At 39.1% G+C, this 16,502-nt stretch overlaps 2 protein-coding genes across 5 annotated transcripts in view; one reads left to right on the top strand and one right to left on the bottom strand.

The window, feature by feature from the left end:
• The first annotated feature begins 471 nt into the window (after positions 1–471).
• LOC121890539 (histidine ammonia-lyase-like) lies at positions 472–15,573 on the top strand. 2 transcript variants are annotated; one of them, XM_042402909.1, is made up of 22 exons: positions 472–540; positions 2,069–2,265; positions 2,360–2,411; positions 3,453–3,480; positions 3,601–3,675; positions 3,757–3,829; positions 3,926–3,992; positions 4,148–4,185; positions 4,434–4,559; positions 5,632–5,771; positions 6,294–6,341; positions 7,531–7,678; positions 9,003–9,098; positions 9,265–9,323; positions 9,701–9,781; positions 11,868–11,933; positions 12,271–12,436; positions 12,625–12,759; positions 12,848–12,956; positions 14,042–14,111; positions 14,215–14,287; positions 15,281–15,573. In XM_042402909.1, the coding sequence occupies exons 1-21, from the start codon at positions 482–484 to the stop codon at positions 14,269–14,271; spliced, it is 1,890 nt and encodes a 629-aa protein (XP_042258843.1). In that variant the 5' UTR covers positions 472–481; the 3' UTR covers positions 14,272–14,287; positions 15,281–15,573. The 2 variants fall into 2 exon arrangements, with proteins under 2 accessions (XP_042258843.1, XP_042258842.1); XM_042402908.1 differs by lacking the exon at positions 15,281–15,573 and having other exon boundaries at positions 14,215–14,391.
• Positions 14,382–16,502, bottom strand: part of nfyba (nuclear transcription factor Y, beta a) — a 7,613-nt gene continuing 5,492 nt past the window's right edge. For all 3 annotated transcript variants that reach the window (XM_042402919.1, XM_042402917.1, XM_042402918.1), the window contains exon 7: positions 14,382–14,969. In XM_042402919.1, coding sequence (XP_042258853.1) covers positions 14,937–14,969 — 33 coding nt within the window. In that variant the 3' untranslated portion in view covers positions 14,382–14,936. The remainder of the gene's footprint in view (positions 14,970–16,502) is intronic.

The following is a 16,502-nucleotide window of genomic DNA, read 5'->3' as shown; positions in this document are numbered from 1 at the left end:
AACATTGTTTTCACGCTTTTTCCTTTTTTTAGGAACAAAGTCTAATCTGTTTACAAGAGAGCTGATCAGTAGACAGAAAGAGAGTAAGAATGGAAAACTTTCAGACAGGATGACGCTATAAACACCAAAGTAATGTGTCCCTCATAGATCACTGTGGTGCTCCAAGCTAACACAATTACTGCTGTGCCATAAATATTAATTGTGTACACTATGAACTCTTATATTAATTGTCTTACACTGTTGTTACAGTTAATATACTATACAAATATGTACTTTCTTCATTTTTCATTCTTCATTAATTGAGAATTATAGTGTTCAGTACATTGTGGGACAATAGTATTCATCAATAGACAACAAAACAACATAATAAACAATATTAGTAACTAGGATAAATTAATCATGGGTTTCAGCCTTATTATGAGATTATTCCCCTTTCACAGAATCAACATCAACCTTAAATTAAAGCTGCAAGCAGCGATGAATGGGCCCTTGCACCTCACACCTGTTGGAGGGGTGGCAGCTGTGGTATCACTACTGGAGGTCAGTTGACACAGTTCTGAATTTTTAGGATTATTGGATACTGTGTGAATGGGTTAAATATTATTTCCTGTGTGCAGTATGCGGCACTGACAATGACGTATTGGAAATTGTGTATACATTCAATGAACTATGTGCCATTTAGGTTTCACTTCCTGTTGCCAGCAGGTGGTGTTTCACAAGTGAGTTATCAATGCAGTAATATATTTACTGGAGGTTGCCTGACATGGACATGGCCAGCTCCCTGCTGGGGGTAGGGTATGGCACCAAGAGGCTTTTCTTTAAGTCTGTAGGTGTTATATGTGCCTACCAAATTTTGTATATCTAGGTGGAATGTAAATGTGGCAGCTTCTTCTTAGAGATTTTGTAGGGGATGCAATTGAGCCTCCCTATGACTATGACTCAATATTGGCATGTAGATATCCTCAGGCTTGTACCCTAATCAAGCATGTGAAATTTGGGGCAGATTTGACAAGGTCCTGTCAAGTTATAACAACTTCCTCTTTCATGACAAAACATGCAAATTGTTGGGCTCGCCATTGCAATGGTGTTCCATGAAAAGCTTCACAATATAACATTGTGAAGGTCTTTAGATTTCCCTGACCAAATTTGAAATGGATCTGCTTAACCTGATAGGCAGAGATCGTAAAAGTAACTTCCTGTTGCCAGTAGGTGGCGCTATGAATATGACTCAGTATTGACATGTAGATGTGTTCAGGCCCGGACTCTTATCAAGCATGAGAAATCTGTGGCAGATTGGACAATGTACATTCAAGTTACAACAACTTCCTGTTTCATGGCAAAACATGCAAATTGATCAGCACGCCATGTCAAGGGCATTTCATGAAAACTCAAAAACTTCGCAATTTAGCATCAAAAAGGTCTTTAGATTTCACCAACCAAATTTGAAGTCACCGGTATGCCTGTAAATGGGACAAAACTGTGCAAAAATTTCACAGTAAATTCAAAATGACTGTTGGGCTTAGGCTATGGCTCCAAGAGCGGTTTATAACTAGCATCATGTCATCTGGCTAAGGATTGGTGCATTAGTGTATTACAAATTAGAGTTTTTTTTATTTGATGAACTAAATGGATTTTATTTCTACGTGTATATATTTTTAAAAAAGCAAAACGGTTAGGACGGTGGGCAAGTAATGTAACTGGTGTATGCTCAAAAGCTGTATAACACCAGTAAAAGCTTTACACATGGCAATGCCTTTTGCTCATCAACAACCCATCTGTTAAAATGAATCATGGCCAATCTCAAATTAAAGGTTGACAGCATTTTTGAACACAGATAAAATTTAATAGAGGATGTTAATGAGTCAAAGAAGCATTGAGTGAATGTTTTGCATCCAGACAGTACTGGTTCAACCAGTCACTGTGGGAGGACCGACCTACCTTTTCTTACTCCAAGTTATCAGTGTTGCAACCTGTGAAGTCCTCTGCACCTCCTTCTCATTTTGTCCAGTTTTTCTTCTCTCTGCGGGATGCGCTGTGTGTCTGTGTGTGTTCGGGGTGAGTGGTTTAGGGTGCCCTGTAGGAGCCCCTCAGGATCTGTCCAGTTGCTGGGGTCTGAGGCCCTGCGACGCTACCATCAGGCCAAGAAGCTGGAGGATGCAGACGAGAAGTTGGAGTTCAGCATGCTGAGGTGTCGGAGTGGAGAACTCCTGCACCCTGAGGACAGGACAGAGGATGTCCTGGAGCACAATGACTTTGTGCAGTTGGGTAAGGGTATCTAACACATCTACCTGCATGACCAGATACCTTCAACTCTCCTTTTTATGAGATTTATAAGACTTTTTTACTTCTGCTTTTGGAGTCTTTGCAGCAGAGAATGGCAAACATGACTACTCTCCACTGGCTACAGCTGTGTATCCTTCCATTGACTTTTACAAACATTTAAACAGACACATTTGATTGGATGGGAATGTCATTAGTTTTGCATATACTTTAAACTAATGACCACTAAATTTGGTCATAAATGTTGACATGTGAATTTTGACCTCATTATAGCACTAGATGAAAAGTTAGGTGATCACCAAGGTTATTGCAGTTCATCCTGAGGGAGAGCATGACTGTAGTACCAAACATCAGGGCAATTCATTCAATACTTGAAAAAACTTCAAAACCACAACCTCATGGTAGCACTAGGGAAAAAGTCAGGGGGTCACCAAAGTCAGTAGGATTCATCCTCTGGGAACATTGAATGTTTGCAAAAAGTTGTGTGCCAATCCATCTTGTAGATGCTGTAAGACTGAAAACATATCTGCTGGTGGTGCTAAAGAAAAATCCTCATCATCCTCTGGGTACCATGAATACCCAAGTTTCCATTCAAATGTAGCACAAATTGTATTCCAAATTTCCAGAAAATCTGCAAAAGATAATTTGAATCAATGTGCATTTCCATCCACTACTATTATGCCAATATTAGGGGTTGGTTCATCAAGATAAACAGTTGCTGGGGCTAATTCTAAAGTCTGGTGCCATTAAACCGTTGCAGAAGAGGAGGATGCAGAGAGATTATATAAATAAAAGACAGTGAAACCTCAAATAATGAAAAACCAAGTGGAATATGTGATGGAAATATAGCACTTCTGTCTGTTTTATGTATTAATGTCTGTATAAAATTTTATGGCAATCCATTCAATGGTTTTTGAGATATTTTACTTTAGACCAATGTGGTAGCCCAACAGACATTGCAAAATTGCCATCCTTGCTGGTATGGCTAAAAACTATGCTATTTAGGCAGAGAGCACCCTAATCTTGCAACACTGTGCAGGTATTTGAGTGTGCTTTTAAATATTTTCTTAATTTTCATTTTCCTCTTTGTTATTATTTTAATGTTAATAGACACATGCTCACCACCTTATCTTTTACTGAACTGAAATACACCCTTAACCCACTGAAAATAGGCAACACTCTTATCAAGAGCCCAAAGAGGTGGGTGTGTTTCATTTGTATGCTTTCAAGCATTGTAGATTAAAAATAAAAACAATTACTACATCGAAACACAGATGTTCTGTGCAGCTAACTGTTTCCTTGTGTTGTTGCTGCCACCAGTACATTTCCCTGGACGGCAACAGTCTGACCACAGCTGATCTGGTCAGCTTGGGCCAAGGCTTCTTCAAAATAAAGGTGAGAAAATGTCACCTTGACTTTAAGAGAGACAAAGTGGAGAAAAACAAGCTGACCTTTGGTGTTTTTTGTCTGTCACAGTTAACACCTGAGGCGGAGGAGAGGGTCATTAAGGGCAGAGAAGTTATTGATGCTTTTATAAGAGAAGACAGAGGTATGGTGTTTCTTTTCACTCTCCCTTCGTTCCAGAATTGAAACATAAATGGCTCATTTCAAATACTTCAACAGTGTGTATTATGTTCCACTACAGTTGCGTATGGAGTCAACACCGGTTTTGGCAAGTTTGCACGGACACTCATACCAAAGGAGCAACTTGTGTAAGTATCGTGCTTATTAACTACAGGTATCAACGTGCTGGGAGAAAACAACAAGCTATTTAAACACACTGTTTCTCCTGGAGGTGTTTCTGCAATTTAGTATAATTGTCTGATGCATGCACTAACAGTTAGCCTGTTCGTTTCTCCAAATACAGGCAGCTGCAGGAGAATGTGGTTCGTTCTCATTGTGCTGGTAGGTAACACCTGTTTACTATACATGAGAAGCCAAACATTTCCTGAGTCATGGCTTTCAATAAATGACTTGAGGGTAAAGGTCATCTTCACATATATACATACTGTACATGGAATATTTTTACAGCTGAATGCGATCCAGATGGTTATACATTTATAAATGTGAGCAGCAGTGATTGCAGTGGCCAGAACAAGCCCCTGTAAAATCACACACTCACCTGTGTTGCATGTGTGTGTGTCTGTCTGAAGGTGTGGGCGCTCCATTGAGTGTAGAGAGGACACGCATGCTGCTGGTCCTGAGAATCAATGTCCTGGCAAAGGGCCACAGTGGCATCTCCATGGAAACCCTTGATGCCATGATCAAGGCCTTCAATGGTAACATGGTTTATTTTATTCCATTGTACTCTCTTGTTACTTCTTGTTCTTATTCGTTCACCTTTCCTAAACCAAAAACACAGAAGAAGAGTGTGGGGAATGGATTAAACTGTGTTTATTTGCTGTAACTAAGCTGCAGAAGTTAGCATGCCTGGCTAACTACCTTACTTTGGACAGTAACCTAGTGTTATTTCCAAAGGCAAGAGGTATATCAGTGGCTAACTACATTATTGTGTGAGGTTACAGGTTTGTTTTTTATGTAGTAAGCATCAATGCCATCCAAGCATTATGTTAGTGTTTCAATTACATTTTCATAAATAATACTGTACTATAATATTAGGGTTAACTAGCTCTACCCTGTAATACACAAATGCTGTTTCTATGTTTATATTGTTTATGGCCTCTAAACCAATGAGGATGCTGACTTTTTACCTGAGACATGTAGCTGTAGCTACAGCTGTATCAGTCTTTTAGTACTAAATCATGTCATATATGTGGCAACCATGTGCATATTGAAGACCAGGCTTTCCATTTGAAAACGAATCAGCTGAAAACATTAAAAAGTCAACCAAAGACAATTTTTAGCATCAGCGTCATCATATGCTAGCTATATAACTGACAAATACATTAAGTGACCACTAAGTGGCTAATGATTGATTGAATTCCCCATGTAAAGACAAATGGGTAAAACGTCACTTTGACCTACTCTGTTTAGTATTTGCAAGTAGTTAATTAACACTTAATAAGTGGTTAATAACTTACTACAATGTAGATGAAAGGAGATATAAGGACATTTGAATGTTTATTAATGTATTTTTTCAACAATTGTAACTTGAAATATGAGGACATGTCTTCTATGATTGTAATTGTGTTTAAATAAATTGTAAATCATTCATTATCTGTTTATACACCAGATATAAACAGATAATTTGTATACATTCACAGCTACATTATAGTGTGTTATAGTGAGTTATAAGCCATTTATTAATGGTGTATATTATGCTTAATGCTAAATAGCAGGTTAAAATAAAGTGTTACAAGATATTTGTGTGCATTTGTGTGTGTGGTCCAGTTTCCTGTTTGTCCTGGGTGCCAGAGAAGGGTACGGTTGGGGCGAGTGGAGACTTGGCCCCCCTGGCCCACCTCACTCTGGGACTGCTGGGGGAGGGCAGGATGTGGTCAATACAGAGCGGCTGGGCGGATGCCAAGGCAGTGAGTTTCCTTTCAATTTTATAATTTTTATAATATGAAGACCAAATCTTTTTTTATCAATAAGTAATACTTTATAAAGGGTTTATAAATAGCAATGACTGGTTAAGTTGCCATGGTTGTAAAATGTATGTCGTCCACCAGCAAATTTATAGCAAAGAACTGTTATCACTGACTTAATAACTTATTTAATGACTAACTAAGTGAAGGGTTTTAAGAGAGTAAGTCATCAATAAAGCCACATGACCAGGTGTTATAAATGCTATATTTTGGATGGCTCTTATTGTTAATTTAAAGACCTAACAGCAAGTTAATGAGGAAGATACACAGGAACCAAATTCATTTTTCACAACCTGGCAACTCAAAAGTTGGTTGATTAATGACTTATTGCTGATCTATAAAGCATGAATTAATTATTTGTAAAGTGATAAGTAAATACGACTTACTGAAAATGGTACTCATTTCTCCAAAGTGACTGATTCATTGATTGACTGATTATGTTCATGTTTGGTGTCATTTTTACAGGTGCTGGAGGGCCATGGGCTCAAACCCCTTGTGCTGAAACCAAAGGAGGTAGTAGGCTTCACAACTGTTTATTAAAATCTAGTTTTCTTTTCTTTACTCCGGTCATCAGTTCCAGGGGTATCACAGTTGCTATTATTACAATGTTATCATAGACCACACTGATTGGGTGTTTGATCATGTTGTTTTATGTTTTTAAAAAAAAAAAAAATTCTGATTACCGTCTTACAAGCAGACAAGCAAGCCTATCTGTCACATTACCCTCGCCTTGCAAGTTGTAATGACCCACCACTGTGGATGCATTATAGGAACTGGACACTGGCCTCTAAAATGGTGCCCACTCACATGGATGAAAATTTCTTGCTGAGCGCATAAGCCAAGAAAGATTTCTAGCTTTTGGGTTTGCTCTTGCTTTGTACGGCCCACTGCACATGTGCCATAGTGTTTCTACCACTGGCACGGCCCACACGTTCCTGCTAGGCCCATAGACTTTACATTAGAGTGACATCACGCAACATCTGTTTCCCAGGTTCTGTGAATGTTTTACAAATATAAAACCTTCATGGTTTAAAAATTCATAACACAAAAGGTAATAATTGAGTCTGAGGTGACCTGTACCTGTAAAAGTTTTACAGATGTCTCTTATATAATGGTGGTCTAGGGGAATGCCTTTTGGGCTGCAGGGGATTTTTTTGTTGCGGTACCACGTATGACCACTAGGACAAATTGCCAGCAAGCCTGAGTGGTGGCGAGTGGTATCCAGCACTCTTAGTGTAATACATCCTTTCATCCACCCAGAATAGTTTACAGATTGACTTCCTGGTTCAACTTTGACTGACTGAATTTGCCATAGTTGTGCGCACTCCCAGTTTTCCTGCACAATGAGGGCGTATTGGGGACATTTTGGTATACTCATTTTCAATTTTAACCACAAATAAAGTGATTTAGATAATCTAGCTAAACTGCTGGCTTGTTTACAACCTGTCAGATTGTCTGAACACTGTTGGACCTATTTTTGTCCATGCTGCCTTGTTCCGAGATCCCAGCTATTACTTTTGTGAGTACAATGACATCACAACCAACAGAACTGATGACTCAAGCTACAACAATAAAACTCAAGTAATGTAAAAAAAAAAAAAATTGTAATTTTCCTTTACTACAGCTTTACAGATAAGGAAGATGTACATTAGATCTCAGTTGATTGATATGGATTATTTTGTTGATTGTGGTTTTTGAATAGGGAATCGCACTGATCAATGGGACTCAGTTGATGTCGTCTCTGGGGGCGGAGGCTGTGGAGCGAGCTGTGGGCGTGGCCAGACAAGCTGACGTGATCGCCGCCTTGAGTCTGGAGGCCCTGAAGGGCAGCACAAAGGCCTTCCATCGTGGTATCTGTAGAAGTCTTTTACTTCCCTGGGATTTGACTCGAAGGCAGCTTCCTCAAAAGCTCCACCCCTCTCTTCATACAGCCAATCATGAGCTATGTGGCACTGTTTCTGCTATGACCACACATCCTCTCATTATCAAATGTCACTACTATGGTGTAAACTGTGATCAAATTGAGAATTAAGAGATGCAAACATGTTATTGAATGCTATAAAAAAACTGTTTAATCTTTGTTAAAATGACAAGTGTTCATATTTAATACACTAGTGGATACGTATTTATCTTAGAACCTGGACAAAAAACTACCCTCTATGGGGAAAGAGTGGACAGGGTTGAATTCTCTAGGGGAGGTCAGGTAATTTTAATAGAACATAAACTAGTCAAGGATTGTAATCTCATATGAATGGGGATATAGAAATGAAAATAGTGAAACTTGTTCATCATTACCCAGTAATTATCTGAGCGTTAGCAACCAGAAAGACCACATTCTCACAATCCTGGACAGTTAGTTAGCTTGATTTAATAGGTTGATTCTAAGTTCTCATTACTATTTATTCACTCACATTAAAGAAATGACAATATTTTCATGCCAACAAGTTTTCAGACTATAGAATGATGACTGACAGATGAGACGAGTGAGGCACAGTGCTACAGTGTAACTAGCTGTTAGCAGCCTTTAAAGCTGCCTAATCAATATTTTATAGATCAAATGACTACATGTAATGTGAAAGGTATCACTTGTAGTGACACCCTGAGAGAATCATCACCTGATCAGTTCCCCTCCGATCAAGTGTTTAATCTTTTCAGTTCATTGTTTTGGTTTTTACAACCCACAACAGTTTTGGTTGAGTCTCACAGCTCTCATCAGCATTGTTTCCAGCAGCAGCAGGCAGCTGTTTTCAGCAAAAAAGCACTGATAAAGCCACTGTACACTACCTGCTCAGCACCAAACAGCAGACAGACAAAGTTAGTTAATAGCATGGTGAACATAGTGGAGCATTTAGCAGCTAAAGAGACAGATATTATTCTCAGATGTTGGTGGAGACCAAAACAGTGCTACAAGAGGAATGAAAATTGGATTTGAATTCATCAGGTAGACACATTTTCACAACTCCAAATGAATGCTAACGTTGTTGGATGTGTAAAAAGGCAACTGTTTGCTAACACTTTTATAAGGTGTCATGGTTCCACTGCCACAAGTTCAGCTTTTTGCCAGTTTAAAATTTGAATGATTTAAATGACACAAAAGTGTGTTTTTTCCAATTTCTCCTCTGCACATTCTCACTGACACAAATACTTGTAAATAATGTAATTGTTGTGTTGCAGCTATCCATGCTGTGAGACCTCACCCTGGTCAGATGGAAGTAGCTGAAAGGCTTCGCTCTCTCTTAGACTCGGAAATCTTCCCATCACAGATCTCAGGTTGACCCCTTACCTTCCAGATTTTGACACACACACACACACACACACACACATGCAAATGTACACAAACACTTACATAAATAGCGGCTTGTGCAAAACAATGACTTGGGTTATTATAATGTTTTATAGTTTCCTTTCTGTTTTCTTTATGGTGTTCTTCCTGTAGTGAGTCATAGATCATGTGAACGTGTTCAGGATGCCTACACCCTGCGCTGCATCCCGCAGGTATAGTGTGTGTGTGTGTGTGTGTGTGTGTGTGTGTGTGTGTGTGTACGTGTGTTAAAAATAGTATACACTTTGCAAGTTTCAAGATGTCATTTCATTTCAGCTGGAACATTTCCAGATAGCTGTCAGATCTCAGCTCCTCTTGGTGCTGACTTACACAGCTTCTGACTAATGTCTAGATCCATTCAAGCAGGTGGAAGCAAGTTCCTTGTCTCTATTGGACAGCAAATATGGGATGATTGAAAATCTTTCAAATGACTGAGGGATAAATGGAAAAATGTGGAGTTGTCAAGTTGAAACCACTGACAGCAAAATGAAAATAATGGAAGGGGTGTGGAGGCAGATTACTTTTACTCAGCTGTCTCTGCTTGTTGCAGGTTCATGGAGTGGTGAATGACACCATCGCTTTTGTCCACAAGGTGATTTCCACTGAGCTCAACAGCGCCACGGACAACCCTGTATCCTACAAAACAGCTCTTCATGTTCCTCATATTCTTTTTAAAGCAACTCTACTTTCTGGTCTCCTCACCAGTGCAAAACAAGCCTATAAAAGGATATAATGTGAATCTCATATGTTAGTCCCATGAATTTATTCTTTGACAATATGAGGTTGTTCTTATTTAATAATATATATTTTTTGGTTTTCAACATCTTTGAAGCTGTCTAATAGGCTGTGGTTTAGGCTGTTTCCAGGATGTGGCCTTTTATATATTTTATAAGCAATTTTATCGAAGAAATGTCTTAATGAATAATCCATATTTAGATTCCATGAGTTCTAAAGGGAAATCCTTTAGCTCATCTCATGTCAATTTAGTTCATAGATGACAGCCTAAACATTGGCCACACTAAACATGAGTGCTTTGCTGTGTGAAATAACACCTTGCTCTTAGCCTGAAGGATAAAGTTATATTCATAAAAGTGCATTTCTTTTTTATGATGTTTGTGGAGGTGATCTTTGTTTCAGGTGAGCAGTCAACCCCTGCTATTAAACACTGTGGGAAACCCTGGACTCCTTTACATATACAAGCTAAAACAAGGCTGCCTCAAAGCGTCTATGTGGAAAATTTTGACTTTGCCCTGCCCCCAAACAAAAAGTATCAAAAAAGACAAACCTCCCTGAACAGATCCAACTCAGAGACACTGAGAATGAAGGGCTGAAAGCAACACATGCAGCAGTTTTCACTGGGATTGTCTCATTTCATCTACAAACAAAAACAGAACCCCCCCAAATTAGCAATTAGGCACACTATATTAAGTACTATATTACAGTATTTGTCAACAATAATCATTTCTCCAAAGAAGACATGTTTTAGATTATTACAATTGTTTTTCATATTGTGTTTTTCTATATTGCCAGTCATTACCTGTTTATACACCAGCCTTAACTTATGGATGTCCACAGGAGTTATAGTTGTTAACAAATACATTAATGAATACTTATATCTTCTTACAACTACATTATAGTATGTTTTAAAGCATTTATTAAAAGTTTATTTACTGCTAATAAATGCTACACGTAGGCACTTTACATTTCTTGCACTTAATGACTTTATTATTTTATTCTTATTTATTTATGTATGGTTTGACTTAATTTATTATTAATTACCAGATTAAAATCCTTAAAAAGACATATCCTTCTTCATTGTTAAAGAAATTTCTTCTTAATGACCATTAAACAATAGAGACCGGAGCTGAAGTCTCAAAATTTAACAGAATTTATTTTCTTGTACAAGAAGGAGCGTTTCACAATGCAACACACAGGATGAGGTTACAAAGAAAAAGGCTCCCAGAGGAGAGCCTACAACAGGGTTTTATACACCTTAAGTGGGCGTTACAGCTCTTTTCTTAATCTATCAAATACAGACTTATACATAACGTCATGTCTGTTCGCAGTTCTCCTGTCCAGGAGCCATGCTGCCCAACTGACCCCCAGATGACATGTCCCGCCCTGTCTCCAACGAATTTTAATTTCTACATTTTCCTCTTTACAAATATAATGCTGAACTTCCTTTAACCTTAGCTGATGAGTCAGATGTTGCAGAGTTGCAGTACAAGACAGGAACAATTCATCATGATCTATGTAAAATAGTAACACACATACACAGTGTAATCATCACGTTTATAATCCATTATTAAAAATTCCAGAATCAATAAATATGCAAATACATTTCACTTTAAAAGTTTTAACTGAAGAACTCCTTCACTGTAAAGTCCATTCTCAGTGTTTGTGCACCGGAGGCTTCAAGTTTCCACATCACCCTTGTGTCAGTTGTGTAATGTAATTTACACAACATTAAATTTTCAATGAGAGCAGAGAAACTTTCCACTTTCAGCAGATGAATGTGAAAACAAACTCTGCACATCCATCATTCTGCCACCTGAAGGAACAATAACAAAAACATTTTCGAATGGAGGAAGACTTTCAGGGTATTTCGCCCCTACAGGTTGTAATACATCATTTCTACCATAGGGTGGCAGGGTTTTACCATCTACAAATTAACCTACAAGACACTGGTGCTTTATGAATCCTCAACTCAACTCCAGCTGGTGTTTGCAGAAACTGGGGAGACAATATCAGGAGGGAATTTCCATGGAGAATACCCAGCCAAGGTAAAGTCACACTAAACTAACCAATCAGAGCCCTGCTTGATTTATCATCCCTTATCTTCCTTTATCTCCGTCTCCTCCTGCTCTATCTGGGTGATGGTGTTTGGGTTGGCAGACAGTATATAGAGAGGAGAGGACATACACCAAGAGTCAGCTGCTAAATGCTCATAAATTGTGTCTTTGTCTGGCAGTGATTCATACCCCTCTGGCAGCTTTGGCAAGAAATCACAACTATCACCCCTCAGATAAATACTCCTCCCCTCCACTTTGGTGTGTAATGCTTTTGTCATCTTGAATGAATGTTTGGAGTTGAATATGTGATGTGTCTTTGCTGTTTCAGGCCCTGGACTACCTGGCCATAGGTGTGCACGAGCTGGCCAGTATAAGTGAGAGGAGGATTGAGAGGCTGGTGAACCCGGCCCTCAGTGAGCTGCCTGCCTTCCTCGTCAAAGACGGAGGGTTGAACTCTGGCTTCATGATCGCCCACTGCACTGCTGCTGCCTTAGGTTTGTTACCAATTTTGCAAACATACTATGTAATGTGTTTCCTGCCCTCCACTGGTTTCTATTTACTATTTCAGGTTTGAAAATCAGTCTCAACTGACTCAAACTGCCTTGCCTTCTTCTGCCTTTAAAGGTTGAGTTCTCTGACTTCTAAACTGCAGTTTGCATTTATTCAAATACTGTTCTTGCAGTGTCAGAGAGTAAGGCTCTGTGCCACCCGTCCTCCGTCGACTCCCTGTCCACCAGCGCAGCGACAGAGGACCATGTGTCGATGGGCGGCTGGGCTGCTCGCAAAGCCCTGAGAGTAGTGGAGCACGTGGAGCAAGGTGACACACCATTGAGCTCAGAATAAAAACACCGGTAAACACTGTATGTGTCTGTGGAAGCAGTTGAACGTGTGCTTTTGTCCTGCAGTGCTTGCCATAGAGCTGCTGGCTGCCTGCCAGGCTCTGGAGTTCCTCCGTCCTCTCAAGTCCACCACACCTCTGGAGAAGGTCTATGAGCTGCTGCGCTCTGTGGTCAGGTGAGACAAGTGTCAGTTCACCACAAAACACAGTGAGACTTACTGTTCCAGATAGTTCTGTGGTATTTGCTGAAGTTTGCAGCTTTTAGTACATATACCTGAGCTAGACCACATGATAACTTTAAAGTTTTAACAGTAACATACTTTTCCAAACATGACAGTTATAATTATACACACAATTGTTAACTGTGTTATTGTCCATCAGTTAAAAAGACTTGAAAAAAACTTTGTTGAACTGATACATTTCAGTCATTGTCTCCACTCATCATCCAGGTATTAGTTACTGCCGTCCATGTTTATTTCTATATATATTATGTATATTTTTACATTAGTCTGTTTAATATTTCTATCATAAATTAAACTGATGCAAATCCATATATGAAAGATTGCAACACTTTATCTTATAAGCACATCTTGTACCATCAGTGTTATTCTGTCTTTATTTCAGACTCCAGCTACAAAATATTCTACCTGGAATGTGAACTATTTGACTCGCCCATGCAGTGTGTTGCCACATGATATTGCATTTTGATGAATCATGAATCATCTGGTCTATGAAACTGTAAAAAAAAAAAAAAAAAAAAAAGCTTAATACTTGGCACTATTTCTCATAGCCTAAGGTGATGTCTTAAAATGTATTTTTTTGTCCGACCAACATTTAATGTTCAGTTGACAATGATATCAAACTGAAAAACGGTAAATCTTCATGTTTGACAAGTTAGAAGCTCAATTTTTCTGCCTAAAAGTAGTTCCCACTTGTCCTGCACAAATAGTTTTGTCTGGTGAGACTCTTATGTCAAGGTTTCTGCAGGTTTCACCAAGTTAAGACCTTTTTAATACCACATACAGTAGAATGTAATATATAATGAAAAACTAGTCGGGATGATATGGCCTAGAATCCTTCAAAAGCATTTTGTAAGTAACATTACTGCCTGTCAGGTTGGTAGACAAGAGAAAATATTTGACTTTTGTAAATGAAATTTAAGACAAAGCTTTCTTGAAGAAACTGACTTCCATGTTTAAGACTCTATAAGACCTGCAGATGCCCTGTACGTGCATGTCCTGATTAACCCTTGTCCCTCCAGTCCTTGGGACAGAGACCGAGTCATGAGTCCTGACATAGAAGCTGCTCACTCACTCCTCAGACAGCAAAAAGTAAGCGTGCCCCAAACCTAATGTACCATACCTAACATTTTACTGGACATGTGTAGTGTCATATAGTGACGACTTCATGATTTGAGTGTTTTTCTGCTGTCAGGTCTGGAAGACAGTTCAGCCGTACATGGATGAATACAGGAAGAAGCTGCAAGCATGAATCACACTTCAAACAGGTACTACAGACACCAGAGAGGAAAGATACAGCTTCTAGTTTACTCAATATGAAATTGTTCAAACTGGGCTTGTTTAAGCAAGAAATAAAAACGGTGGAAGTTTACACATCACTTCTGAATTTTTATTCAAAGGATTTACATAACATTAAAGCACATGGTAAATTGTGTGAACTTACAAAAGAGCTGCGTGATCTGGTGTGACAGTAACAACGTCGCTTCTCTCGGTTCAAACAGAGAAGACGTTAAAAATAAGTTTCCGATACAACATTTCCCCCCCCCCGTTCCCTACCTCCCACCCCCTCCCTAAAGAAAACAAAAATATGCATAAAAGCAAACACTTTAACAGACACGCACAAAAAGAATTCCAACACTAAATTATGTAATAAGACTAGCCTTTAAAATAAGCCTCACTAGCCTTTAAAAGCCTCACATTTCCCAGCTGGTTTGGATGCGTTCCAAAACATTTGGTACCTCACAACTAGAAACTACACTTTCTACTCAACAGGTAGTGATTTCTCTGTACATGAGGGTTTCAGCAGACGCAGCCCCACTCCCCTCCCTGTGCGTCTGATAACCCTGACCCTGTGGCGGGGTTAGAGGTCATCTGGCGAGCACAGGCCGCTGTGTTCAGACTCGGAGAAAGGCCTCGTCATGAAAACTGGATCTGCTGTACAGTGGGAATCTGCAACACAGTTTGAGATCAGAGATTAAGTTTACTCTTTTAGATGACATTTGAACAGATAATCTCCTAAAAAAAAAAAAAAAAAAAAAAAAGGCAGGTGTGAAATTCAGACCATGTCTGGGAATTGTCATATGTAAGATGTGCGAAACGGAGGTGAAATATTGTGGAAATACCACAAATCTCCGAAACCATTTAACGAGACATCACCCAGACACGTTATCTGCAAAAACATCCGAAACAAGCCCCGCTGAGGAAGGCATTTGTGTTGACGTTACTTCTCTCACTATCTCTCTCTCTCTCTCTCTCCCCAGGGCCCAGTGTGTGTGCCTCGTGTATTTTCACTACATTTACCCTGTTGAAATATATACATTGCATTGCTTGACTTATCACCTGCACCTCTAGATTTAATCCTGACACGCTGACTAAAAGTAATAACACACTTGTGTCCCGATGACATGTATCATATCTGCACTAAAGAAAGCACTTGTACTATTTTTATCTGGTCACTCAATACTCACTGAATGTAGAGTCTGTAGACTTGCACTATATTGTGTTGACTGCTGTAATGTGTTGGTCATGTTAAATAAAAAGTACATTCATGTAACTGCTTTAGGGGTCAATTCTTAATGTAAACATTCATATTTTAGTAAAACATCCGGTTAGAGGCTTCTGTGTACAATTTACAGCATTATTTCTCTGAGAATCTCTTTCATATTCAAGCAAAACTGGTATTTTAACTGAAATATCCCAAACTGAATCCATATTGAATCAAATTGATTCAGGAAATCATCAATAGCTGTTTTGGGTCCTATTCTCTTTGCTTTATATATGCAGGTTATCAGGTCAGGTTATCAGGTTATCAGCAAATTTAGAGATGTTTCCTATCATTGTTACGCTGACGATATTCAGCTCTATGTATCTTTTAAGCCTGATAACCCTGATAACCCCGATAAACTGTCTGACTGGATGTTTAACAACTTCCTCCAGCTTAATACTGACAAGACAGAGGTTCTCATTATTGCTTCTGACAGTAAGGTAGCTAAGAGTATTGGGTCCCTTTCATCAGCTGTGGGGTCAAACTTAAGAAATCTTGGTGTCATATTTGACCAGGCTATGCATTTTGATCAGCATGTTAAATCATTGACTAGTACATGAAATATCGCTAAACTCAAGTCCATGGTATCACAACCGGAACTAGAAATGATCATCCATGCGTTCATATCATCCTGTTTGGACTATTGTAATTCCATTTTCACCTGTCTCAGCCAAGCATCTCTGAACTGGCTACACATGGTCCAAAATGCTGCTGCGAGGCTGTTAACCAGGTCCAGCAGGATGACTCACATCTCTCCTATTTTAAGTTTTTTGCATTTACATTTTTGCATTTCATTTTAAGGTTCTTGCTATTACATATAGAGCTCTGCATGGGCAGGCTCCTGAGTACAGTAGGTCACTTAGGTCATCCAACCAGGACCTACTGGCTGTCCCTCGCTCGCGGCTGAAAACTAAAGGTGATCGTGCCTTTGCATTTGT

Source organism: Thunnus maccoyii, chromosome 23 (assembly GCF_910596095.1).
Source record: "Thunnus maccoyii chromosome 23, fThuMac1.1, whole genome shotgun sequence".
Taxonomy (NCBI): domain Eukaryota; kingdom Metazoa; phylum Chordata; class Actinopteri; order Scombriformes; family Scombridae; genus Thunnus; species Thunnus maccoyii.
This window is presented reverse-complemented; position numbering and strand designations above follow the sequence as displayed.